This window comes from Citrus sinensis, chromosome 7 (assembly GCF_022201045.2).
Source record: "Citrus sinensis cultivar Valencia sweet orange chromosome 7, DVS_A1.0, whole genome shotgun sequence".
NCBI lineage: Eukaryota > Viridiplantae > Streptophyta > Magnoliopsida > Sapindales > Rutaceae > Citrus > Citrus sinensis.
This window is the reverse complement of record NC_068562.1, coordinates 24,362,867-24,389,825: the sequence shown is the minus strand read 5'-3', so window position 1 is coordinate 24,389,825 and position 26,959 is coordinate 24,362,867. Positions and strand designations below refer to the sequence as shown.

At 32.2% G+C, this 26,959-nt stretch overlaps 2 protein-coding genes and 1 long non-coding RNA gene across 6 annotated transcripts; 2 read left to right on the top strand and 1 right to left on the bottom strand.

Moving 5' to 3' along the window:
- The first annotated feature begins 709 nt into the window (after positions 1 to 709).
- Positions 710 to 3,746, top strand: LOC102618449 (stemmadenine O-acetyltransferase-like). Of its 4 annotated transcripts, none has more exons than XR_008056484.1 (2): positions 710 to 2,745; positions 2,852 to 3,746. XR_008056484.1 is itself a non-coding variant. In XM_052444251.1 (2 exons), the coding sequence occupies exon 2, from the start codon at positions 2,341 to 2,343 to the stop codon at positions 3,664 to 3,666; it is 1,326 nt and encodes a 441-aa protein (XP_052300211.1). In that variant the 5' UTR covers positions 710 to 1,230; positions 1,323 to 2,340; the 3' UTR covers positions 3,667 to 3,746. The 4 variants fall into 4 exon arrangements, 3 of the variants coding, with proteins under 3 accessions (XP_052300211.1, XP_024956703.1, XP_006464648.1); XM_052444251.1 differs by having other exon boundaries at positions 710 to 1,230; positions 1,323 to 3,746; XM_025100935.2 differs by having other exon boundaries at positions 710 to 2,739; positions 2,964 to 3,746.
- A 10,235-nt stretch (positions 3,747 to 13,981) lies between these two features.
- On the top strand, positions 13,982 to 16,079 carry LOC127903708 (uncharacterized). Its single transcript, XR_008056485.1, has 3 exons — positions 13,982 to 14,492; positions 14,769 to 14,832; positions 15,845 to 16,079. It is a non-coding gene; the product is annotated as an uncharacterized LOC127903708 (long non-coding RNA).
- A 3,164-nt stretch (positions 16,080 to 19,243) lies between these two features.
- Positions 19,244 to 20,599, bottom strand: LOC102619032 (stemmadenine O-acetyltransferase-like). Its single transcript, XM_006464815.4, has one exon. The coding sequence runs from the start codon at positions 20,597 to 20,599 to the stop codon at positions 19,244 to 19,246; it is 1,356 nt and encodes a 451-aa protein (XP_006464878.3).
- Positions 20,600 to 26,959: the final 6,360 nt, after the last annotated feature.

Sequence of the window (26,959 nt, the reverse complement as noted above, 5' to 3'; positions counted from 1 at the left end):
TTATAATTTATTAACTATCAATATAAGTGTATTTACATCAACAAAAAAGATCATGGAAGAATCTCGATCTGAAAAAAAATAAGTACCATAATCTGTCTGTCTGATAGCGAGAAATCAAACTTTATTGATCTAATGTTTGACAGTGAGAAATCAAACGTTATCGGTCTAATGGTAACGATATAAATCCCGAAAGTGGCCCCAGAGAGGGAAAACATTATTACTTACAAAATCAGAAAAGACCAGAAGCAGCAACGTCAGCCACGTTAAATGGGTCCTTTATCATTACAATAATAGCCACGCATTTTGATGCCTGGACATTTTGTTGTAGAGATCTCGTCTATTACGATAATAGCCAACATTTTGATGCCTGGCCAAGCGATGTACTTTTGTATAAATTGACCTGACTGGATTGGTAGCATTGTAAAACAAGAACGTTAAGAATTAATTAAGAATTGTTGTTTGTGAAAGCAAATCCAGAAAACCAAAACGGCAGAAGACCTTGCGTTTAGAGCTGAAATCACTTAAGCTCAACGACATGAAGACATGCGTTTTGAGGAGCAAAAGAAACACTCTGCTGAACGACATATGAGCTTGCCGTTTAAGTTTAAGTGAGGCATGCTCGTATCACGTGCTTCTATCTCGCTCGCAAGTAGGGATGGCAAAAATCCCCACGGGGACGGGTACCCTCGGGGATTTTTCCCATTCGGGGAGGGTACGGGGATAATTTTATACCCAATTTTTTATTCGGGGAGGGGACGGGGAAAATTTTTTACCCAATTTTTTATTCGGGGAGGGGACGGGGATGAGGTGGAATCCCCATCCCCTACCCATTTCCCCATTTTAATTTTTAATTTTATTTTTATTTTTAAAATTACTAATAAATAAATAACAAAATTATAAATATTGTTAAAAATAATAAATATTAAAATAGTTATATTATTAAACTTTTAAACTTAATTAACTAATTAAAGTCTTAAATTTTTAATCCAAACCACAATGATACAGGAGAGAGCTGCCTAATTATAATTTACAACAGTTCTAATCCTAATTCGTATCCTACATTAGCTCGAATTGCTAGAGATATTTTGGCAATTCCAATTACAACAGTTGCTTCTGAATCAGCTTTTAGCACCGGTGGTAGAGTTGTGAGCTCACACCGTAACAAACTTCATCCAAGCACATTGGAGGCCTTAATATGCTGTCAAAGTTGGTTACGAGCTTACAATAGCAGTATGAGTTTATTTTACATTGTAATTATATTATACAGTTATTAATATTTGCGCTTATAAGTTACGTTACTTATATCATTTTCATTGTTTTAGGTTTGAAATCTGAGGTTAGCTCTCAATTTGCCACATTTCTCGAGGAAGAACTGGAGGAGCAGGAGGTAAATAGTTTTATTAAAAATATTAATTAAGTATCTACATTTATTTTATTGTCGATATAAAAATAATTTTTTTTCTTTTTATTGTAGGATTATGAAGATTGAGTCATTGACAAAGATAATTATTTTAATAATTTATATTTTTGAATGTGACTTTGAAATGGATCAATATTAATGCAAGATATATTTTGAACTTTATTTTTATCTGAATTTTTTATTTTAATATGATTAATTTAAAATCGAAAAAAAAAATGTATTAGACTATTAATTATTCGGGGACCGGGGACCCTCGGGGATCCCCTGTTAGTATTCGGGGAGGGGATGGGGATTCACTTAAGTAATTCTGACGGGGACGGGGAGGGGACGGGGACATAACAAAATATCGGGGATGGGTATGGGGAGATTGGTCCCCTCCCCTCCCCTCCCCATTGCCATCCCTACTCGCAAGGTTCGTTAAAAGCTGTTATCGCATGAAGAACTCACGTGAGTTGCTGGGGAATTTCTGGGTTCGTTATAAAGCTGTTATCAAGCAGCTGATGTGGAAGCAACAGATTGGTGTGGAGGGAGAGCTATAGAGAGAGAAAGGACTGGTATAAATAAGCAGTTCAGATCTTCCTCTGTAGCCAATGGCATTACTCTGTAATTCATCTTGATAATCAATAAAGCTGATATTTGCCCTCCCGTGGATGTAAGCTAGAGAAATCTAGCTGAACCACGTAAAGTCTCTTTTGTTCTTTGTTTGTTCTACATCTTTTGATTTCTTAAATCCAATTGGTTAATTGTCTAGTTCCATAGATTCATCTTAGTCAAAGCTTTTCAGTCATCAATCTTGGAGCATCTTGATTAGTTGGTTGGTGATCTTTGGCAGGATCTAAGGTTGCTTAATCTGTTCATAGCACCTTAGTTCCTACAAGAATACTCAAAAGGAAAATTGAGGTTAAAACAATTTCAAGAGAATGCATCAAACCCTCTTCTGCAACCCCTCTCCATCTCAAGTCCTACAAGCTATGTCTCTCCATCAATATCAGAATCACCAATATCTTTCCCTATTCTTTTACTATCCCCTCAACCTTTCTGGAGCGGCAGCTAATATTGATCTTATTCTCTTCAACAGATTGCAGCTGCTAAAGCAGTCTCTATCAGAAACTTTGGTTCAGTATTACCCACCTGCGGGAAAGTTGACCGAGATTTACTCTATTGACTGTAACGATGAGGGGATTTATTTCGAAGAGGCCCGAGCTAAAAGTTCTCTTAATGAATTTCTCAGCAAACCCGATTTATGCTTGATCAATAAATTTATCCCAGTCGATGGTAATAAGCAGAGTGGACAAATAACAGGAGCACATGCGGCTAAGGTACAGGTAACATCATTTGCTTGCGGAGGTCAAGTTATTTGCGCTTGTATTTCACATATGTTTGGTGATGTCTTAACTTTCACCTCGTTCATGGGGAGTTGGGTTGCCACAGGTCGTAAATATTCGGGAGAAGCAGTACCATATCCTATTTATGATGCTTCATCTTTATTTCCTCCTTATGATGCATACCCAAGAGAATTAAACCAACTTGCTCTGGGCACCAGGTTTTGTAGAACCGGCAGATTTGTTACAAAGAGATTTGTTTTTGAAGCCAAAGCAATAGCAGAACTTAAAGCTAGGGCGATTAGCTCCAGCGTTCAAAATCCAACACGTGTTGAAGTTGTGTTAGCACTCCTTGCCAAACCTATCATGGCTGCCGTCAATACAAAATCCGGTTCTCATAAACCAACTTTCTTGACTCATGCAGTAAACTTGCATCGAAAAGCCAAGCCGCCATTGTCGGAACATTTAGTTGGCAACATTATTTACTACGTAAATACATTATGCACTGATGATGATGTAGAAATTGATGATTTGGTGTGCCAGCTGAGAGAAGCCATAACAAGATTGAATGGAGATTTTGTGAAGAGTCTTCAAGGCGCCGGAGGGTTTCGTAACTTGTGTCAAGAAATCAAAGATGAAGCTGAAGTATATACGGAGGTAAAGGATAGAATTCTGTTTACCGGTTGGTGTAGTTTTAAGGGTTTCTATGATATCAATTTTGGGTGGGGAAAGCCTATTTGGGTTAGCGTTGCTGGTTTTGGTGGATCGACTATCTCGATCTATCCTTATATTGTTCTTATGAATACAAGACTTGGAGATGGGATTGAGGCATGGGTGAATTTGCTTGAAGACGACGTGAATTTGTTACAAGTTGATAAACAATTACTTGCATTTGCTACCTTGGATCCAAGTCCCTTAGGGTAACCTAACTTGGTTGGTCAGAGACTTCTTGTTTGTAACAACATAATAAAGATCAATCTTGGAGGGTATATCAATTTCCTTTTTGTTTGGGAGTATGTTCAATATATTTTGTGTAATTTGTTTGTGTGTTCTGATGATTTAGTATAATCTTTGTTTGTATTTTGGAAGAATTCAGTTTAATTTCTAACTGTCCTGGGGTGAACTTGATGAAATTTGTGATCTAAAAATGAAAATAATACGATTGCCATGAAATCAATGTATGCAAAGTCCATCTTATTTTCTTAAAAAGATTGTCCAACTTTTGTTTAACATAGTAAAATAAAATAATATTACAGGTACATAGTTTTATACAATATTTTTCTTAACAAACTAACGTGACATATAATATATGATTAGTTGAATTAAACAAATAATAAACGAATTTCAAATGAATAGATCGTGTTCGATTTGGTTATAACTCATTTATTAAATGAATTCTCAATGAATAAATGAGTCAATATGCTCAAATCCGGACCCAATTTTTTTAATTAGTGAATCAAATCGAATTCACCGTTTATTAAACGAATTAATTTTTCAAACCTAAACTTATTTAATTCATATCGAATCAAATCTAATCAAATAAATAAGTTTTGACCCAGATTGGCACCCCTAGTGCATAGGTTTTTATATGAGCTCGGGTGGCATTGGTTTCAGTCAATCTGACATTGCTCTATTGCAAAAGCAAAGAGAATTCTAGAATGCATAAGTGTTTTAAAGGTTTTGTTTATGGAATCTTCTTGATGAGGTTTGAGGCCGAGAGGAAATAGGAAAACTATGAAGGGGTTTTGATTTAATGAACCGAAAATTGGGGGGTTGACCAAATTAGGAAGTTTGGTGGTTTTAGGGTTAATTTTACATGGGATTAGAACTGGGTTTCTGAAAATATTAGCCTATTTATAGACTTTGGAGAAGTTTTTCTGAGAATTGAATGGGCTTGTGCTGTTTTTGGGCTTGTTTCTTTACATAAATGTCATAGAAGAAGCTACATTTTGGTCTACAATTTAGAAGCTATAGTTTTGAGGAATTTTAGGTTGAGATTTTTGTGGGTAAATTTGGCTTGAAGGTGGTGTACAGGAGCAAAACTCGATTGGGTTTGTGTTTATTTGTGGAAGTGCTTTGGTTTAGTGTAGTCTATGTTGTATTGCCCTTAGATGTTTAGCTTATCTCTTTTACCTTAAATAAGAATGTTTATTTAGTGGTGATTGTGGAGCAATTAATTTTGTTGCGATACTTGGAGGCCCTAGCCCATGGCCTTGACATCAACATATATTGCCAACAAAATGATGTTAGACAAGCATTGGCTATTAAATTATTTGAACATAGGTTGTCGAAACCAACTATGTTGTGTCACGCACTCAAAGAACTCTAGGACTAGGATTTCGTCATTTTTTGGATAAGTTATTATGAGATATAACAGTTGCAATGGGGATATAGTTGACATTTGATGTAATTGAAGATAGATTTGTATCATATATAAGTTTTATTTTTTGTTAAATGTATTATTGGAAGAACGAAAGATAGTTTTGCATCATATATGTAATATAACAGGATGGTCATAATCATTGAAGGAATGCTCAACCCAAATACACGACTATAGTCAAGTATCTTTATAGATACATGACTACAATTGAGTATCTTCATCTATACACATGACTACAGTTAAGTACTTTCATAGATGGACGAGTAGAGTCGAGTAACTTTATATATACACGACTACAGTCAAATACCTTCATAAATACACAAGACTAAAGTCGAATACCTTCATAGATCTACACACCTCTGTCATTGGAATTCATGATGTTCTTGTTATTCTTGATCATTTGACACTTGTAAATCATTACCCATCAATTAAACATCAATTATTCATATATTAATAAATGGTAATAGTTGAGTAAATTTAGATATACACAACAAGAGTCAGGTAACTTCATAAAAACACGACTGTAGTCGAGTAAATGGACGGAGAATAAAAGCTAGCTAAAACACTCATCAGGATGATAACACAATCAACATAAGCTGTAATATATCAAACTTCAATACATAAAATAACAATAATTTTTTTACATCAAATAGCATAAGTCTAATACATGTCAGAATTATAAATAAGCTTTAAGTGAACACAAGTTGCTACTCAATTATCATAGCTATTAATTTGCTCCAAACACTCTGCCCAGCTAGTAGTGAGAACACATATCATATATAGATAATGTTTGTCCATACCTACACATGCAAATGCATGTTCACAAGATAGTTGATCGAGTTGAAATTCCTGACAATTGCATGTCTTATCAAGAATGTTGACTCGACCATCATGGTAACCATCTTTAAAAATAAACTCATGCATGTTTAGTGTCACCATTTTATTTGTAACATTAAATCTATAATGGCCATTTTGCTCAATCCATTCACCATGAAACATAATAGGCATATGTACTGAACTCCTTTCCTATAATAATACAACATATAATAATTATATAACAAATACAAAAATAAAATCAAAGAAGACATATAACAGCATGTGGAACCATCTAGGGATGGCAAATTTTTCCGGACCCGGATAAACCCGGACGATCCGGTCCGGGTTAAACCCGCTCCGGGTGCATAAAAATGCAGATCCGGATAGCATTTTTTCAAACCCGGATACATGCGGGTCTGGTTGCGGGTTCAATCGAACCCGGATTCCGGAAACCCGGACCCGCACTAAAATATTAATAATTAATTAATTAATTAATTATTATTATTAAATATAAATATAAAAGCCAAAAGTAAAAAAAAAAAAGGAAAGAAACGAAAAGAAACCGTAAATCCCCACCCCAGCCGCCACCTTTATTTTCCTCTTCCTCAACATCAATTCAATTCATCATCATCCACCCATCGTCAATTCATTATCAACAATAATAAAATCAATATCATCCTCAACATCAATTTAAATCATTGTCAATTCATCATCAAAAGCAACAAACAATCTTTGGCACCATCAAATTCAACCTTATCTCTCATCTCTCATCAAATTTGATCTCATTTCTCTCTTGTTCTTGGATGCTGGATCTCAAACCTTGCTCGCTACTCTCATGGCTGCCACCTCCTCGACTCGTTGGTGCCTCAACCGACACCTTAAAGAAACTGCTAATCCACTCTTGTTGGCGCTCGATCTCATCTCTCTCTTGTTCGTGGATGCTGGATCTCAAACCTTGCTCACTGCTTTCATGGCTGCTGCCTCCTGGACTCGCCGGTGTCTCAACCGACACCTCAAATAAACCGCTAATCCACTCTTGTACAAAGTCAAAAGGGGCATGCACAAAGGCTTTATTGTTCCAGTCTCCAACTTTTCGGGTTCAAAACCCGCAATCCGGAAACTCGAATTTTTCCGAGTTGAACCCATACCGGACCCGGAGAAAGAAAATACGGGTTTATATCCGGATCTAGAAAGGAGAATTGGCATCTGGGTCCGGAACCGGAAAGGCCAAACCCGGACCCGGACCCGATTTTTGCCATCCCTAGAACCATCTACCCATTTACATGACTGCAGTCGTGTAAATTTATACATACATAACAGAAGTATGCAATTTGCTAAAATATACGACTATAGTCCAGTAAATAGTCAGATGACATATTTCTTATCCAAAAAATGTATTTTTTGCACTAATAGAATGCTAGGTTCTTATAATAGTTGCGACATTTTACACACTTGCACGACTGTATATTGCAATAATATAATCATTTTAAAATAAGTTTATTTTCAAAACCTATTATCCACTCGCTAAGTTTTATACTCACTGCATTTTACTATATTTGACCCCGTCCCCCCGTAGGAGGTTGTAGGTAAACCAGTCAACCTAGTGACTTTAGTTAATTTTGAGTTTTGACCGTGTGATGGTGCTAGGAGACATAGATAATATTATTAGGGCATTTTGATCACCTCATTTTGAATTGTATAATTATAATATGATTTGATAAATATGGATGTTTAATGTTTGTTGGCATTAGCTAAAATATACTCTTTTGATATTGTGGAGATATTGAGTGGTATTTGTATGAGATCATTTAGGATAAGAATGCTTAAGTATATTATTTACTATGAAGTATGGTATTATGGTTGAGAAGGTTGATTAATGAACCTGGTTGTCTATTGAATTATTTTGGGAGTGCTTATTTTACAAATTTAATAGTTGGAAATGTAAAAAATATAGGGGACTCTATTGAATTTTTGATAAGATTCTTATTGATATGTTTGTTTAGTCATGTTTGATGAAATTAGATAGACTCACTTACTGACATCCGCACTTGAAAATGAGCATATATATACACACACACTTACATATAAAGGGAGATTTTCAAATCCAAAAATTCTCGGATACATAAAACATCTAGCATGCTTCGGTGTCCTTGGATGTGAATCCAAAAGCCAATATTTTGCTGCACATGGGATGTCATGTGCAGCAAACAAATTTGAAGGGGGAAAAAAAAAGGTAATGGTAGTTGGATTGGTAAACCGAGATTCCACATGTGATAAAGAGATTCTATTTGTTCTTGGAACCAAAATTTTATCGGCCCAGTCGACGGTCAGGTTGCTGCCTCTTCTCCATTCCATTTGACAATTATATATTGATACAATTTTCTCGATCTCGATATGTATAATTTTTCAACTTGTTTAACAATTCTACCGATCTCGTCAACGAATTTATTCAAGTTCACATCAGTTGGCCAAGTGTCAAACTGTTGACCATTAATAATAAACAACCGATCTTTTCACGTCCCTTCTTCGACTAAAGTATTGACATTTGATGTATACTTATTTATACGTATATATAGACACACACACATCTTGCGTACGGGGTATTTTTTTTCTTATTAGTTGAGGATTTGCTCTTTACAGGTTTTTTTTTCCATTTTAAATTGTGTACAACTAATTGAAACAATATATTACAACAAAATTATGCACATTTTGTGTTTATATATATAGTCCTTCTCTCATGTGAACATTTTTATTTTTTTCTTTCGGACATATTATCATACCATATGATTTACTGAAGTTAATAAAGACACTCTATCAAACTATATAGCTTTATAGTAAAATAAATATTGACTCTAATAAATATATGACTTTATAGCGTATCCACATGAAATATATATATATATACAAAAATGTTCCAATCCGGAATTTTAAAGTGCGGAAACGTTCAGGAAAACGCATAAACCGTGCGGTTTAAGCGTTTGTCTTTTCATACTCCCCTGCTCCATGCTCCACTTTAGTTAATTCTTTTTCATGCTCTTATGCTCCACTTTAATTAATTCTTTTACATGCTCCATGCTCTATGGATTTGCATGCTTCATTTTTCTCTTCGACATCATGTATGTATGCATACTAGTGAATTTTTTTTTAAAAAACATATTATGATCATGAGCAGCATCCAAAAAAAAAAACCCAATGCTAGCTTTTACAAAGTTTTTCGTAAACATAATGAATAAAATGACCAAATTTTTCGTAAACATAATGAATAAAATGACCAAAAACATTAGATGAATAAATTGACCAATGAAAAGGTTTTAAATTAATTGTCTAATATTTTCGTTGACTAGCTTTTCTTTTTATTTGCTTTTTTTTTAATTATTAGAATTTTTATTAAATTTTTTTTTATTTTTAGATGGGGTTTAATTAGAATTTGTCCTCTTATATAAATCTAATAAAGGGTAAAGTTATAAAATAATTAAACAAATTTTCAAAAATATTTAAGAGGAACCAATAGTCCTACTCTATCCTTAGGGCCAGTTTGGGATTGCGGTAACTGATTAAATAAGTTGCTTCTGTTGTACAAAGTAAATAAACTGCTGATTAAAAAAAGTAGATTGGTGTTTGATAAATTGTGTTGTTATAATTGTTGTGAGTTTAAAAAGCAGTGTACATGTGTTTGGTAAATTTTTTTACGAAAGTATTGTTTTATTATATAATGAACAAAATAGACATAATTTTAAATTACTTTTCATTTTTTAGAGTATGTTTAATAATGTTTAGACATGCCTTTTTCTTTTTAAAATACATAAAATTACATAAAGTGAAAAAAAAATCAATTATATGAAATCTAATGAACTTCATAATCTGATACATAAAATATGATAAAAATTCATATGAATACATAATCCAAATAAAATAAAAAATATATATGCATTACATTCATATTAAACTTATTGCAATAAAACACCTTGTATATAGAAAAAAAAATGATTGAATGTTAAAATCAATAGTTATGAAATTAATTTTAAAATTCATGGTTAAATTTCATGTGAAATTGTTCATAGTTCAAAGAAAATTTACGTAATCATATGCAAGTCTTATTAAATCTCATAATAAGAAATAAAAGTAAAGTATGAAAAATATAAATTTACTGGATCAAAGCTTTATAATGTAAGGGTAATTCAATTATGCTGGTAATGTGATATCTAATGGCTTATTTATTAGGTGTATGGAAAAATAGGACATAATTATCTTTTTGTTAAAATATTAAGATTATAGTAGGAATTTTAAAAAGGGGTAGTAACTTACTAAATAAGCTGCTTATGAAAAGCAACCCTCTATTTGCTTTTAAAAAAATACAGTTAAAATGGAGAAAATTATGAAATAAACAAATTGTACAAAGGTTATCAAACATTATTTTTGTCAAAATTTATAAAATAAGCAACTTATTGAATTTTAACCTCAATCCCAAACAGGGTCTTAAATAGAAGTGAGCCATTGGTTGGTTATCCAAAACAAAGAAAGAGTTGGACTATCGACATCCCTCTAAAACTCTCTTACAACCCCTCTCCTTTGGTCACCCCAGCTAAAATAATTAAAATTTAAAAATAATATAATTTCTCATAACATCTCCTCAAATGACAAAAAATAACCTTAATTAAGCATTTTCCTCAATTTTATTTTATTTTTTTAATGTTTCATCTTTCTCATCATTACAATTGAACATATAACCAAAAAACTTTGTTTATATTTAATAATGCAAAATTTAAAAACTTACACTTTTTTTTATTGCATGGTAATTTTTAGCAAAATATATTTTCTTTTTGGTTTATAATGTGAACTTTTGCTTAAAATGGAGAGCATGTTTTATTAAATTTTATTTTTGGTCCAAAAATATAATGTTAATGAATGATAAATTTATAACATATCTAAGGGTATTAAAAGGTTTTTAGCAGTGGCGGACCCAGAAACTAAAATGGGGGGGGCTTAGTTTAAAATTTTTTATTTAATTTAGATTTTTTTTAATATTCACTTGAATATATTTTAAGTTTTATAAACTCAAATTTTATTTTTTTTAAATTCTAAATAATAATAGCAATAAATTATTATTTTTAAATGCGTGAAAATATCATTTTTCGAAGTAATTTCTACAAAATATTTTAAAAAATAAAATAATGTGGCTAATAGAATTTGAACCAAGGTTTTGAAACCATTAAATAACCATCTTACCATTGAACCACAAAGTCTTTTTATGTATGAAAAATGTGTCCAAATTATTTTATCTAACTATTTCAGAAGGGGCTTGGGGTATATTTAAAAGAAAACTTAATGACCCGAGAGGGCTGAAGCCGCTCATGGGCCTTAATTGGGTCCGCCCATAGTTTTTAGAGGTTGCCAATGGTTCATTCAACTCATTAAGAAATCTAGTTTGAAAATATTTTAAACCAACCTAACTTTAAATTGAGTAATTGACGTTCTGGTTAGGCTCAAATTTTAATCATTATTTTGTTTTTAGATCTACCAAATAGCGGGAATAGTTTCTTCCTCAATATAGACGCAGTAATTCGAACCGCGCTTGATATCGACTAGTCTCAATATTTTTTTTATTAAAAAATATCACTAGTAATGTCATTATAATTCCAAAAAATTATATATAAACAATATATAATTGATCATTAACTTATCATGCGATTGTTACGTGCTCTTTTGCTGCTGGCTTGTGAGATTCGCTGTTGGAGGAACTCTACACCTCTACTGAGGTGCTGACTGAGGTGGTGGGACTCGCTAATTTTTAATTATAAATAATTATTTATAATATTAAAGAGGGTTGGTTCACTCACCAGCTCATGTAGCTCATGTAGCATCGCTATAGCATGCTGTGGTGATGAGAGTGACCTACACATTTAATTAATTGATAAAAATCACTATATGATTCATCCTTTGACCTTAGGAAGTAGAAACTTTCTATATCATGACTAAAGATGGCCAATGGGCCGGACGGCACGGCACGAGCACGTTTCGGTGAGGCACAAGGCACGGCACGGCACGCACGTGGGCCGTGTCGGGCCTAGAATTTTAGGCACGCGGGCCTTAAAGCACGGCACAATTAGAGATGAGCCAAAGCACTGCACGCGAAAAAGCACGGTTCATTAGTGGGCTAGCACGCGGCCCATGAGCCATTAATAGCACGTGGGCCAAAATATATCTAAGTAAATTTTTTTAACAAAAAGTAAATATAAAATGTTATGAAATTAAAGTACAATATCTTGAAATTAAATGTTTTAATATATTTTTTAGCATAGACTTTTAAAAATTAATTTAAATCATTAAATCTTAGTTTAAATAAATATTCTAATCTTTTATGTTTATAATTTATTAAATGAATAAGTAAATATCATGATTTTAATAAATAAAATTATAAATATTATAATTTTATTTATGATATTTATTAAATGAATAATGTTATTTATGATATTTAATTTTATTTATGATATTTACTTAATTATTTATTTATGTTTATAATTTATTAAATGAATAAGTAAATAATTAAATATCATGATTTTAATAAATAAGGTTATAAATATCATAAATTATAAATTATAAATAAAAAATAATTTTTTTTACAAAATTAATAATAAAATATTTTTCATATTAATATTAAATCATAACTTAGTTAATAATTAATAGAGATACGTTTCATTTGTGAATAAAATATTTTCCATTTTATACACAAGAAAAATTATGATAAATAAAAAATACATTTTCATTAAATGAAATTAAAGTACAATTATAATATTAGTAATTCAAATAAAATTAGGTGTAATTTGCATCACTACAGTTAACAGTAGATCCCAACTAGGTTGGCACCTACTGAACCATCTATCATTTGCAAATTTACAACCTTCTCACTAATAAAAATTGTTTCAAAAAGTTACAAAAAAAGTTACAAGAAAAAAAAATCTCTAGTCTTTGGAAGTGACTTCAATGTTCAGTACTCTGCATAATTTGGATCCACTTCATCTTGATCAACATTCAAACTCTCAATTTGTTTAATTAAAACATTTTGCCAATCTTATTGCACTCGGCGTTCAGCATCTTCCTAATCTTTCAAACACAACAAAAAGTCTAATGTCTCTGATGACAATCTTGACCGATGTTCATTTAGAAATTAATTATTATAATGATTATTCGAGGATTGTATTTTTAATTTTAATTAATTATTATTATGATCTATGGAATTAAATTTATGTATTGTTGTGTTATGAATTATGATTGATTATTGTGAAATTGTGATAAACTAATAATAAAATGTTAATTGCTCTCTTAATTAAAATTAATATGATTATGATTGTGAATATTGTTATTATTATTATTATTATTATTATTATTATTATTATTATTATTATTATTATGTTGGTGGGCTTAAAAAAGCACGTCAGGCATGTGGGCTTGAATAAAGTACGCTAGGCACGTGAGCTTTTTTAGGCACACTAAAAAAAAAAAAGTTGGTGGACTTTTTTTGGGCACGGCACGAGCATAGCACGAGAGGGCTCGTGCTGTGGGCCGTGCCGGGCTCAACTGAAAAAAATGTAGGCATGACATGGTGGGCCGTGCCGTGCCGGCCCACGAGCCCTTGTGGGCCGACACTTGGTGGCCGGCACGGCCCATTGGCCATAGTTAATCATGACTCGTAATATAAAATATGAATATATTTCATAATTTTCAAATGATTAACAATATTTTAATAGAAATAAAGAGAAAACAAACAAATAAATGGTTTAACTAAAAACATTTTGGTATTCGGAAAGGTGTAATATATGACTATATTTTACATCGTGACTCGTAATGTAAAGCAAATATATTTTATAATTTTCAAATGAAAAATAATATTTTAATAGAAATAAAGAGAAAATAACAAACAAATGGTTTAATTAAAGATTTTTTTGGTATTCAGAAAGGTGTAAAATATGAATATAATTTATATCGTCACTTGTAATGTAAAATATGAATATATTTATAATTTTCAAATAATAAATAATATTTTAATAAAAATAAAGAGAAAATAACAAACAAATTGTAACGTATCAAAAAAAAAACAGAGAGGTGGTTAAAAAGTAAAATAATAAAAGAAAAAACTAGAAAGGGGGAAGCATGTTCACACGTGAGAGAGAGGAAGCCATCAAACTGACCTGAAACTCAACCCAAACCCACGACCTGGCCATATCCGATTTTCAGCCACCTCACCGGTCGAGCACAGTACCAATCTGAAGCTTGAAGATTGGCCGTCATATCCCAGTTGTCACCATCGTCGTCAATTTCACCGGATTTGTAGCATGCCATCGGCTGGGTTTCACTCCTCAGCTCACCCCCATCATTTTCCGACCGGTCCCGTAACCTAAAATGGCCAGATTGTCATCGAACGGCCACTTGGAGGTTCACAGTTGTCGAGATAGATTCTGGCACCATCGTCGCGTGTGGGAGGTCACTGCCGGCACCATTGGACTGGAACTATTAGACCTGAGCTTCCCGACCACCGTTGACCGGTGATAGCAATTCGGTAATTTCATATTTTGAAGGCAATTTTGTAATTTCTGACCTTGTAGAGGTTATAGTAAGTTCTGAAATTGAGGATTGGTTGTAATTACGATTCCGAGGGTAATTCGATGATTTATGATTTCAGAGTATTTTAATGATTTACGAACTCGAGGGTATTTTGGTAATTTTATCGCTCAGGAGCTGTAAATTATGGATAGATGTTCGTTTCGAGCTCATTGCATAAATTTAGTCTTAATTCAAATTTACGAAAAATAATTATTTCATTTCATTGATTTAGGAGGATTCGCGAGCGAGAACAGGTCTGCAGGTGTGGACAATAACTAAGTCTAAGCGTCGTCATTGTGAGTGAAATATACGAAACATATTTTCATGGTTAATTATGATAGTAAAGCATGTTTGCAAAATAAGTATTTTAAATATTCTGATTTAATAATTTTCTTGAAATATATTTAATTCACACATTGATATTTTATTAAAATGTTGGTTAATGGTTTTCTATATTGACTTTGGATAAAATATGATAGTGTTTTAAAGATAAGAAAAGTGGATTTGGATGTGATAAAGAAAAGAAAATAGATTTAAACTATGTTAAACAAAAAGGAAATGAGATTTATAGTATGATTTTATATTCATGTACACGTGTATAAGATGTTGCTCGTAAAATCATTAGATAGTATCCTTCCCTGGTTACAATGCTACAGATATTATGAGGCCTTTTGGGCCCATCTGAACACACGTAGAGGTTTTAGACCTTGTGTTTAGATGCTTCTGCCTTTTGGGGGCATATGCATGTAGTATGATGATAACAGTGATATAGATACAAATGAGATACAGGCCTTTGAGATCTATCTGAGTACACAAAGAGGCTTTGGGCTGTGTGCTTGGGCGTTTTTGTCCTTTAGGGAGTAGATTATGCATGCACAAATATGATGAGATATATGACAAGATATGAGATTGTACTTCCCTGTCTATCCGTGTAACTACAGGGCATGACGGTACCTAGCTAGTACGTCATTGCTTGTCCGTTGAGGTCTGAATACAATGAGATTATTCCCTTGGGTACTTATTTAGTGATGATTTCATATTTGTGTATTTTATATGATATTGTGATATGATTTGCATGGTTATTACCTACGTTATTATATATGATCTTTAAGGTTAGTAATTTGATTTAGATGTTAAATGATTTATTAATGTTTTCTTGCATATGGTTTGATGAAATTGTGTTCAGAAATGATATGGTTATTATTTTAAAAAATAAAAATTTATTTTTAAAAACTACTATCTACTCACTAAGCTCACTAAGCTTTATACTCATCTCATTTTTATTATATTCCCCCCCCCCCCCAACAGGAGGTTGCAGGTACACCAGATCAACCCAGTTACTGTAAATATATTTTGAGTCTGGCCACATGATGGTGTTAAAAGATATAGGTGATTTTTATTAGGTCATACTAATCATCTCTTTTTTTTTTTTTTGGGATTGTATAATTTTATTGTTTTTTTTATTAAGAATAAACCAATATATATTAATATTAGTTATAATATAATCTTTTGATACCTTGGAGATATCTTGAGTAAAATTCAGTGTTTTTGTTGAGGGTGTTGATAATTGGAGTTGGTTGTATATTGAATTATTTTGAGAGTACTTGTTTTACATATTTGTGGACTGGGAGTGTTATATTTATAAATGAGACTTTGCTGAATTTTCAGCAGAATCCTTACTAATTATATTATTATTTATCTAGTTTTGATGAGACTAGATAGACTCGTCCTGGGGGTTCAAGACGGATTATTTCACAAATGGTTTAACTAAGACTTTTTAGTATTGGGAAAAGTGTGTAAAGCAAAAATCAATTTGTTAATTTATTTAGTGAGTATTTATTTAGGATAAAAATAAGTCAATCCAAACATTAATAGATATATTTAAGACACACTTTGCAAACATTAATTTCATGAAAATTCTAATGTCGTAATAAAAATTATAGCATCGATATCATGATAAATATAAGTATTGTAAATTATATATATAACTAGTAAATGTAAAGTAAAATCAGTAAATTCATACCAGATTATTAATTATTTAAAAAATTAACATTGTTTCTATAGAATTTTAGTGAAAAATATTTTATTCATTTACAAAAAAAATTTCTTTAATTAAACAAAGAAAAAATTATTCATTAATTAAACAAAAAAATTATGCTAAAAAAAGTAGAATAAGTTTTATTGAATTGGTTTAACCATAAATTCTATAGTTATTCTAGGACATTTGTATATTTTTTCCCTTTTCTATAATAGTATCTATTTATTACACAAGTTAATTAAGGACAATTATTTATCTTGATATGGATCAAGAAAAAACAAAATAAATAAATATTCTTACATCACTAGACACATATATGATACATCAATAAAATTATGTCTAATTTTGAGTCTTATGCATACTTCACGTAGTTTCAAACTTTTTACTTGTACTCAAAAATCATTTAGGACTGTTCTTGAGGAAATGTAGAAAGATGCAAAATGACCTCATCTTATAGCAATTATGAAAGATATTAAAATAATATTTTTTCAAAATCCAATTTTGAGAATAAATTTCATCCTTAATAAAACATCACATGTATTACATAAATACAAAACTAGCATTACTCAATTTAAATTAAAAATCAATAAATATGTAAAGTAATAAACATTATAATGAGTTTTCATTTTACAATTGTGAATTTTTTTTTCAGTAGCTCTTATATTAATTAATTAATTTATTTATTTTACCTTTTATTCATAATTTTTAGGCATAATCTACAAAATTTATGTTTTATTTTGCACTTAGTGTTGATTTACTTCTTTTATGTTATATTTGGAAGTTTTTATTTTATTTATCAGTAATACATCAAGTTATCAGCTTTATAGTAATTTACTTGTTTTATATTCCTTTTACAAGTCTTATGTTCTATTTCCAAAATTTATATTTTATTTTCCAGTTAGTGTTGATTTACTAGGTTTATATTTTATTTGCAAGTTTTTTATTTTTTTACTATTGATATACTAATTTACTAGTTTTATATTAATTTACTTGTTTTACCTTATATTTACAGGTCTTGTGTTCTATTTCTAAAAGGGAAATTATCATTGCACCACCTTTAATTTGTCTTATGTTCATCCAATCACTACAAAAATTTAACATGTACTTTGCACCACCTTTCTTTTCACATTTGTATCAAATAGCCACTTTTACATTAATAGTATTAAATAATTTTAATAAAATGATAATTTTACCCCCAAATAAATTAAAAGACTATTTCATCTTATAAAAACTTTTAAAATTAGAAATTATAATCATAAAAATATCCCTAAATTTAATAATAAAAATAAATCCCAAATAGAGGTGCTCAACTGATTTTTACTAAATTTAGATTTTACAAAATTTTAATAATTACTTTTTTAAAAAATTATAATTTTACAAAATTTTAATAAAATAAATGAATTTAGTTATTAAAAATTTATAATTTTGTAAAAGTTTATTAAAATAACTGAATTTATTTCTTAAAAGAATAAATCCTAAAATTTTAATAATTTAGGGGATTTTTATTAATCCCAAAATTTTTCATTTTTTTTATAATTATAATTTTATATTAAAATAATTTTTATTAAAAATAAAAATTCTAATTTTGGGATTTATTTTTATTAAATTTAGGGATATTTTTATCATTATATTTTTTTTATTTTTTAAAGTTTTTATAAAATAAAATGGTCTTTTAATTTATTTGGGGGTATAATTGTCATTTTATTAAAATTATTTAATAGTGTTAATGCAAAAGTGGCTAGTTGATACAAATGTGAAAAAAAAAAAGTGGTGCAAAGTACATGTTAGAATTTTGTAGTGGTTGGATGAACATAAGGCAAAATAAAGGTAGTGTAATGATAATTTCTCTTTCTAAAATTTATGTTTTATTTTGCCCTTAATGTTGATTTACTAGTTTTATGTTATAATTCTAAGTTTTTATTTTATTTACTAGTAATACATTAATTTACCAACTTTATATAAATTTACTTGTTTTACCTTTTCTTTACAAGTCTTTTGTTTCATTTCCAAAATTTATGTTTTATTTTACAATTAATGTCGATTTACTAGCTTTAAGTTATATTTACAAGCTTTTGCTTTGTTTACTAATAGTACATCAATTTACTAGTATTATATTAATTTACTTGTTTTTTCTTCCGTTTACAAATCTTATGTTTAATTTCTACAAATTATGTTTTATTTCACACTTAATGTTGATTTAGGGGTTTTATGTTATATTTGCAAGTTTTTATTTTATTTACTAATAATATCTCAATTTATTAATTTACTTATTTTATCTTCTATTTACAAATCTTATGTTTAATTTCTAAAATTTATATTTTATTTTGTAATTAATGTTGATTTACAAGTTTTATATTAAATTTATAAATTTTATGTTTTGTTTACACAATTTATGTTTAATTATAGTATTAATACTGTAAATTTAATCATGGCATTATAGAATGGCACAATCCTTATTACTTTTATTTTGAATCGCAAATCCCAAGACAGACACAGATTAAACTAAATTCTTCCAGAATACAAACACTGTTTACAGTAATTAAATCATCACAACAACACAAAACAAATTACATGAGGAAAAAAAATTAGAATACTTCACCAAAACACAAAAAAGAAGTTTCTACCCTCCATTATTATGTTGTTCCAAACAACAAGTCTTACCGATTAGATTACCCTAAAGGACTTGGATCCAAGGTAGCAAATGCAAGTAACTCTTTATCAACTTGTAAAAAATTCATGTAGTCTTCAAGCAAAAACACATATGCCTCAATCCCATCTCCAAGCCTTGTATTCATAAGAACCACAGTAGTCGCAAACGAGATAATCGATCCACCAAAACCAGCAAGGCCAACCCAAATAGGCTTTCCCCATCCAAAATCAATCTCATAAAAACCAAAACTAGAAGAACTGGTAAAAGTAATTCTATCCTTCACATCAGCATACTCTTCATCTTCATCTTTCAGAGCTTGAAAATAATTACGAAACCCTCCGGCACCTTGCAGACTCCTCACAAAATCTGCATCGGGTTTTGTTATTGCTTCCCTAAGCAGGGAAACCAAACCATCTAAGTCTGCTTCATCATCTGTGCATAATGTATTGGCATGGCAAATGATGTTTCCAACTAAATGTGCTGACAATGGCGGCCTGGCCTTTCGACGCAAATTTACAGCATGAGTCAATAAAGTTGGCTTATGGGAACCTGTTTTTGTTTTAACGGCAGTCATGATACATTTGGAAAGGATTGCTGACACAACCTCAACACGGGTTGGATGTTGAACGCTGGAGCTGGTAGCCTTGGCTTTGAGGTCGACTATTGCTTTGGCTTCAAATACAAATCTCCTCGTAACAAATCTGCCCGTTTTTTTAAATCGGGCGAATTGGGCTTTTGCGGTTGCTTCTCTTGGGTATGCATCACGTGGAGGAAATAAAGATGAAGCATCAAAACTGGGACGACAGACTGCTTCTTCCAAAGTCTTACGAGCTGTTGCAGCCCAACTCTTCATGAACGAGCTGAAAGTTGTGCCATCACCGATCATATGTGAAATACCAGCACAAACAACAAGACCACCACAAGCAAATGATGTTACTTGTACCTTAGCCGCGTGAGCTGCTGCTATTTGTCCACTCTGATCATTGCCATCTGCTGGAAAGAATTTATTGAAGATCAATGATAGATCTGGTTTGCTGAGAAATTCATTAAGAGAAATCAGAGCACGGGCCTCTACAAAATAGACCCCCTCATCGTTGCAGTCCACAGAATAATTATCAGTCATCTTTCCGGCAAGTGGGTAGTAGCGAACTAAAGTTTCCGATAGAGACTGCTTTAGAAGTTGCAATCTCTTGGATACAATAGCACCAATATCAGCCGTTCCGGAAAGGTTAAAGGGATAGAAAAGGTACCTAGGAGCATAGTAGTGATTGGGATATTGATCCAGGAGACAAAGCTTGTAGTATTTGAGATGAAGAGGGGTTGGAGAAGAGGGTTTGATGCATTCTCTTGCAATTATTTGTGTCTCCATTACCATTTTCTTTCTGAGAATTGATAATTAATTTCTCAACTCGTTTTACAATTATATCAATCTTGTCATAAGGTCATATTACTTGGCTATGCATCGAAGTGTCGACTATTCTCGTAATAAATTAAACAAGCAATCTTTTCACGTGGCTGCTCTTCTAGTATATTAATTATTACTATTTGATATATTTATATATACATATGGAGAGTAATTTTATAAAAAGAAAATCTTTTATTAGAGGACAAAGTAAAAGATAAAAAAATCTCGCTCCTTTATCCTGTGTTGAATCTGTATTTATTTATTTTTTGTGATGTGTTTATCAATCAATAATCGGAATAGGCTGCAATCGCAATGAATTAGAATCATAATGGGGTAAAATAGAATGGAGAGTGTAAATCAGAATTAAAATGAGTTGTAGTGTTGTTGATTTGTTTATTTTGTCTTTAAATTGAAATGGATTGTTGGAAGTCAGTAAAATGATCTAAGTTGATTATTGTCATTATTTATTATAAAAATTGTGATTGTTATTATAATTATTTAATAATAATAATAACAACAACAACAACAATCATTATTATTATTATTATTGTTGTTGTTGTTGTTAAAATAATTATAATAATAATAATAATAATTATTATTATTATTATTATTATTATTATTATTATTATTATTATTATTAACAACAATTACAAGAATAAGAATAATAACAAAGCTTGTAGGATTTGAGATGAAGTGGGGTTGGAGAAGAGGGTTTGATGCACTCTCGAGCAATTATTTCTATCTCCATAACCATTTTCTTTCTGAGAATTGAATATTAATTTCTCAACTTGTTTTACAACTCTATCAATCTTGTGGAGGAAATTTATGCAAGTTCATATTACTTGGCCAAGCATCAAAGTTTTGACTATTCTCGTAACAATAAACAAGCTATCTTTTCACGTGGCTGTTCTTCGAGTGTGTGTATATATATAGAGGGAGTAATTTTTTAACAGAAATATCTTTTATTAAAAGATAAGTTAAAAGATAAAAAAGATTTTTATATTTATTCTATATTAAATTTTTGTTTATTTATTTTTTGATTAGTCTGCTTAGTAAAAGCCAAGCCCACCATTAGTCTTTATGTATTAACCTTATTAATTAAAAAGAAAAGCATTTTCATTTTTTAGAAGAGAAGCTACTGGTGGAGAACGAAAAGGAAATGGAAAAAAATTTCAAGGGTTTGGGTTGATGAAAAATTAAGATTTAGGTCCTCCAAAATTGATTTAGGGAGTCACTTTGAAGTGATCCCAATTTTAAATTCATTTAGGAAAACCCATCGAAGGAGGAACTGAAGGAGAGAAGTGTAGAGAGAGATTGTGTGTTTAGAGTGAGAGAGGTATAAATCAAGCATACAACTTGGATTTCTCACTCAAGGAAATAAGATTTCTGTCATTTTGTCTCTATTTATATTAAATTTATGGAAATGAGTTAATTTAAAGATTTGTATACTTTATTTATAATTAGGATTTCCCAGAAATGGATACAGTTTGCTCCTAAGCTAATTTTCATAATTGGTGGACGAGGGATAGTTTTGATATTTATTTACCTTTGATGGAATTTGCTTCAAATATTAGTTATTTGCTTAAAATATTAGTTATCTAGCTCGAGAATGGCATCATATGAGGCTTTGTAGATAAAGTGGTTACTAAGTTAATTTTTGTAATTGGTGGATTAGTTTAGGAGTCAAGGCGTTGTGGAGCCACAAACATGTCCCCCTTACTGTTTTCCTGATTCAGTATGTAATTAGCCTATAGTTTTATGTTATGTTTAGTAGTTTATAGTTAGTAATGAGAATTTTTTTTTTTTTTAGGTTGAAGTAACTACAACTTTCAGTATAGTCAGTTTAAACACATAAACAACTCCTTTCTGAATTATTAGTACTATTATACGATATTAAAATTAAATTACTAAGGGTGAAATATGGAATTTTGGACATCCATTGTGTAGTTACACTGCATAAAGTTAGTTGTATTTTCTCAAACTCATAAAGTAATGATGTAGTTTTTTTTTTGTTTTTTTTTAGGAGGAGCCACTGATATGACTCAATCTGTGGCCATCGATAGTAACCAAACTTGAGCGCTCATTGTGAGTGGAATATACTAAACTTACATTCATATTTTTCTTACAATTTTAATTTTAGTAACATAAAGCATATTTATTGAGTAATATTTGGAACTTCGATTAAGTTTTCTAGAAAACAAATTTTATTTGTATATTGATGTATTTCTTTAAAGATATGATAATGTTTTCTTTGTTTATTTTGATTGCAATACATGAAAGCATTTTAATGAAAAGGGATATAGATTTATGTTAAGATTTTAAGTCTAAACCACAACAAGACTCACGAATCTTGGTGAGTAGAAACACCAAGAACACAATCGAATCAAGAAAAACCAGAACAAAGAAGCTAAACCAGAGACAAAACAAAAGACACAGACCAGCAAACTTAGAAGGAAAATTTACTCATTATTATTGATCAAGAACTAACCCAATCACAGGTGATTTACAGAATTACAGAAGATTATGCACAGATCACAATGAAACAGATTCTATGCAAAATGATGAACAAATGAAGACGATATTAGCACAGTATGAGGCACCATTCGTCAGCCTCTGTTTTATATCAGTGTGCTGGGCTTCGTTATAACAGATTATAACGAATTCATGCCACGTCAGCGGAAGATATCAAATAGACCCCATCAACTGAAGTCAATCTGCACAACAGCTCTCTACTTTTCCAGTTTCTTCATTTAAGTCCATATACACATATCTTCACAATCTCCACCTTGCAGTTGATTCAGTTGATCCCTTCAATAATACAGCACCTAAAAACCTTCATTCAACTACAATTCATCTTCTTGAATTTAGTTAGATTTGGGCATGATGCCCATTAGATTCACACAGAACTCAAATTTTGTAGTGGGAAGTGATTTTGTTAGAGCATCAGCTGGATTCACACTGGTATGGATCTTGGACACAACCACTGTACCCTTTCCAACTTCATCTCTGATAAACTGGAGCTTCACATCAATGTGCTTGGTTCTTTCATGATACATTTGATTCTTCACCAAGTGTATGGCACTTTGGTTATCACAAAAAACCTGAACAGTTTTCTGACTTAACCATAGCTCATTAAGCAAGCCCCTCAGCCACATGGCCTCTTTTACTGCCTCTGTAGTTGCAATGAACTCAGCTTCAGTTGAGGATAAAGCAACAACAGACTGAAGAGATGACTTCCAGCTGATCAGGCAACTATTTAACACAAACATATATCCTGATGTAGACTTTCTTTTGTCAAGATCTCCAGCAAAGTCAGAGTCTACAAACCCCATGACTTCAATTTTGTCACTCTTAGTCTTCCCATACAGCAAACCACAAGTAGAAGAACCCTTTAAATACCTCATTATCCATTTGACAGCATTCCAGTGAACCTTGCCTGGACAACTGAGATATCTGCTGACAACACTTACTGCATAAGCTATGTCTGACCTGGTGCATACCATTGCATACATCAAGCTCCCCACAACCTGTGCATATGGGAATTCATTCATCTGAGACTCATCTTCTGATGTTGGAGCTGCTGACAACTTGAATTGTGGACCAAGTGGAGTCTGAACAGGTTTACAGTCTTGCATCTTAAACCTCTCCAGAACTTTCTTGATATATTTCTCTTGACTCAAGAATAAAGTGCCAGCAGATCTATCTCTGATAATGTCCATCCCAAGGATTCTTTTGGGATTGCCAAGATCCTTCATTTCAAACTCAACCTTTAACAGATTCTTTAACCTCTCTATCTCTGACTTGTCTTTGCTTGCAATTAACATATCGTCAACATACAGAAGCAAATAAGCAACTCCACCTTGATCTGATCCACCAAAGTAAACACAGCTGTCATATCTGCTTCTGTGATAGCCCTTTGAGACCATAAAATCATCAAACCTTCTGTACCACTGTCGAGGGGATTGCTTGAGTCCATACAAGGACTTATGCAGCAAACAAACATAATCCTCCTTTCCGTTACACTCAAATCCTTCAGGCTATGCCATCAATATTTGTTCTTCAAGATTACCATGAAGGAAGGCTGTTTTTACATCCATCTGCTCCAGCTCCAAGTCAAGTAAAGCTACCATGGCTAATAAGATTCTTATTGAACTGTGCTTCACTACAGGAGAAAAAATTTCATTGAAATCTACACCTTCCCTCTGTGTAAAACCCCTAGCCACTAGCCTTGCTTTATATTTGGGAGGTTCAACATCTGGAATTCCTTCCTTCCTCTTGAAAATCCACTTACAGCTGATCAACCTCTTGTTTCCTGGATTTGGTATAAGTGTCCAGGTCTGATTTCTTTGAAGTGACTCCATTTCATCTTGCATTGCCTCAAGCCACTTGTCACAGTGCACACTTTCCATGGCTTCAGAGAAGTTAGCAGGCTCTTCAATTGTCACTTCATCAGCACACAATAGTGCATAGGCAATTAAGTCAGCATAGCCATACCTCACTGGTGCTCTGACTTCCCTTCTAACTCTATCTCTAGCTAACTGATAGTTTTGTAAGTCAGCTTGTGGCAATTCTGATACCTCATGTTCCTCACTTTCAGCTGTGGCCCTCTCATCATCAGAAGCTGCTTCTTTTTCACTGCTTTTATCAGTCAATAGCTCCACCTTAACCTTGGAAGTTTCAGATCCAGATCGTTTGTTAGCTGCTGGATTGTCTTGCAGTCCAGCATCATGTTCTGCACTTTCTTTCAGCAATACAGATTCATGAAACACAACATCCCTGCTGACTATGCATTTCCCTTGATCCTTACACCAGATTTTGTACCCCTTAACCCCATCAGGATATCCAACAAAGACTCCTTTCAAGGCCCTTGCTTCCAGCTTGCCTTGATTGATGTGGAGGTAAGCAGGGCACCCAAAAACTCTGAGATTTTGGTAGTTTGCTGGTTTTCCATTCCACAATTCTTCTGGTGTTTTGAAGCCAATTGCAGAAGATGGGCTTCTGTTAACTAAATAACTTGCTGTATTGACAGCTTCTGCCCAAAAACTCCTTGGAAGCTTTGAATTTATCAGCATACATCTGGTTTTATCCACCAAGGTCCTGTTCATCCTCTCAGCCAAGCCATTCTGCTGGGGGGTGAACCTCACTGTTTTGTGCCTCTTTATGCCATGTTTTTGGCAATATTCTTCAAATACTTTGCTACAAAATTCCAAGCCATTATCAGTCCTCAAGCATTTCAGCTTGAAGTCAGACTGATTTTCTACCAATGATTTCCAGACCTTGAATTTTTCCAAAGCTTGATCTTTGATCTTGAGTATGTAGATCCATACTTTCCTTGAGTAATCATCAATAAGTGACATGAAATATCTGCCACCACTCAAGGAAGGAACCTGAGCAGGTCCCCAAAGGTCAATATGTGCATAGTCCAAAACTTGTTTAGACATATGCTCCCCTTTGTTAAACTTGGACCTGTGTGATTTGCCAAAAATACAGTTTTCACAAAACTCCAGTTGCTGGATTCTATCCCCACCAAGTAGCCCTTGTTTACTAAGCTCTTGCAGCCCCTTGATACTCATATGACCAAGCCTAAGGTGCCATAACTTGGTTCTATCTTCCTCAGAAACAGCAGAAACTCCTTCTTGAACAGGCACTGATGAGCCTTGCAATACATATAGGCCATTCTCTTTAACCCCCTTCATTACTATCTCAGTCCCCTTTCTTATCTCTAAACCACCAATTCTTGATTTAAAGAAGTACCCTAAGCTGTCTAGCATGCCTAAAGAGATTAAATTTCTCTTTAGCCTAGGAGCATGCCTCACCTCATGTAGAGATCTTATAGTTCCATCAAACATCTTGATCTTTACAGAACCAATACCAACAATATTACACACATTATTGTTTCCCATTAAGACTCTACCACCATCAACAGCTTCATATTTGTAAAATAAGGTTTTTTCAGGACATAAATGAAAAGAGCACCCAGAGTCTATGACCCACTGACCTTTTGTATTGCTGTTTGAGGCCACAAGTAAATCAGCACTTTGATATCCATCAGAACCATCATCAGAGGCTACTGCTGCATCTCCTGACTTTTCTTGACTTTCTTTCTTCTTCTTCTCAAAGCAATCCCTTATGTAATGCCCCTCCTTTCTGCAGTAGAAGCACTTTCTTTTCTTTTTCTTCTTGTCTGCAGTTTCTTGGTTCTTTCCATGCCCTTTTCCTTGATTTTTGTTCTTCTGATCTTTCTTCTTTTCTGTTCTTGCCATCAGCCCCTCACCATTACTTGTTTCAAGCTCACAGTTCTTCTGAATCTCCTTTGAGCTGAGGGATGCT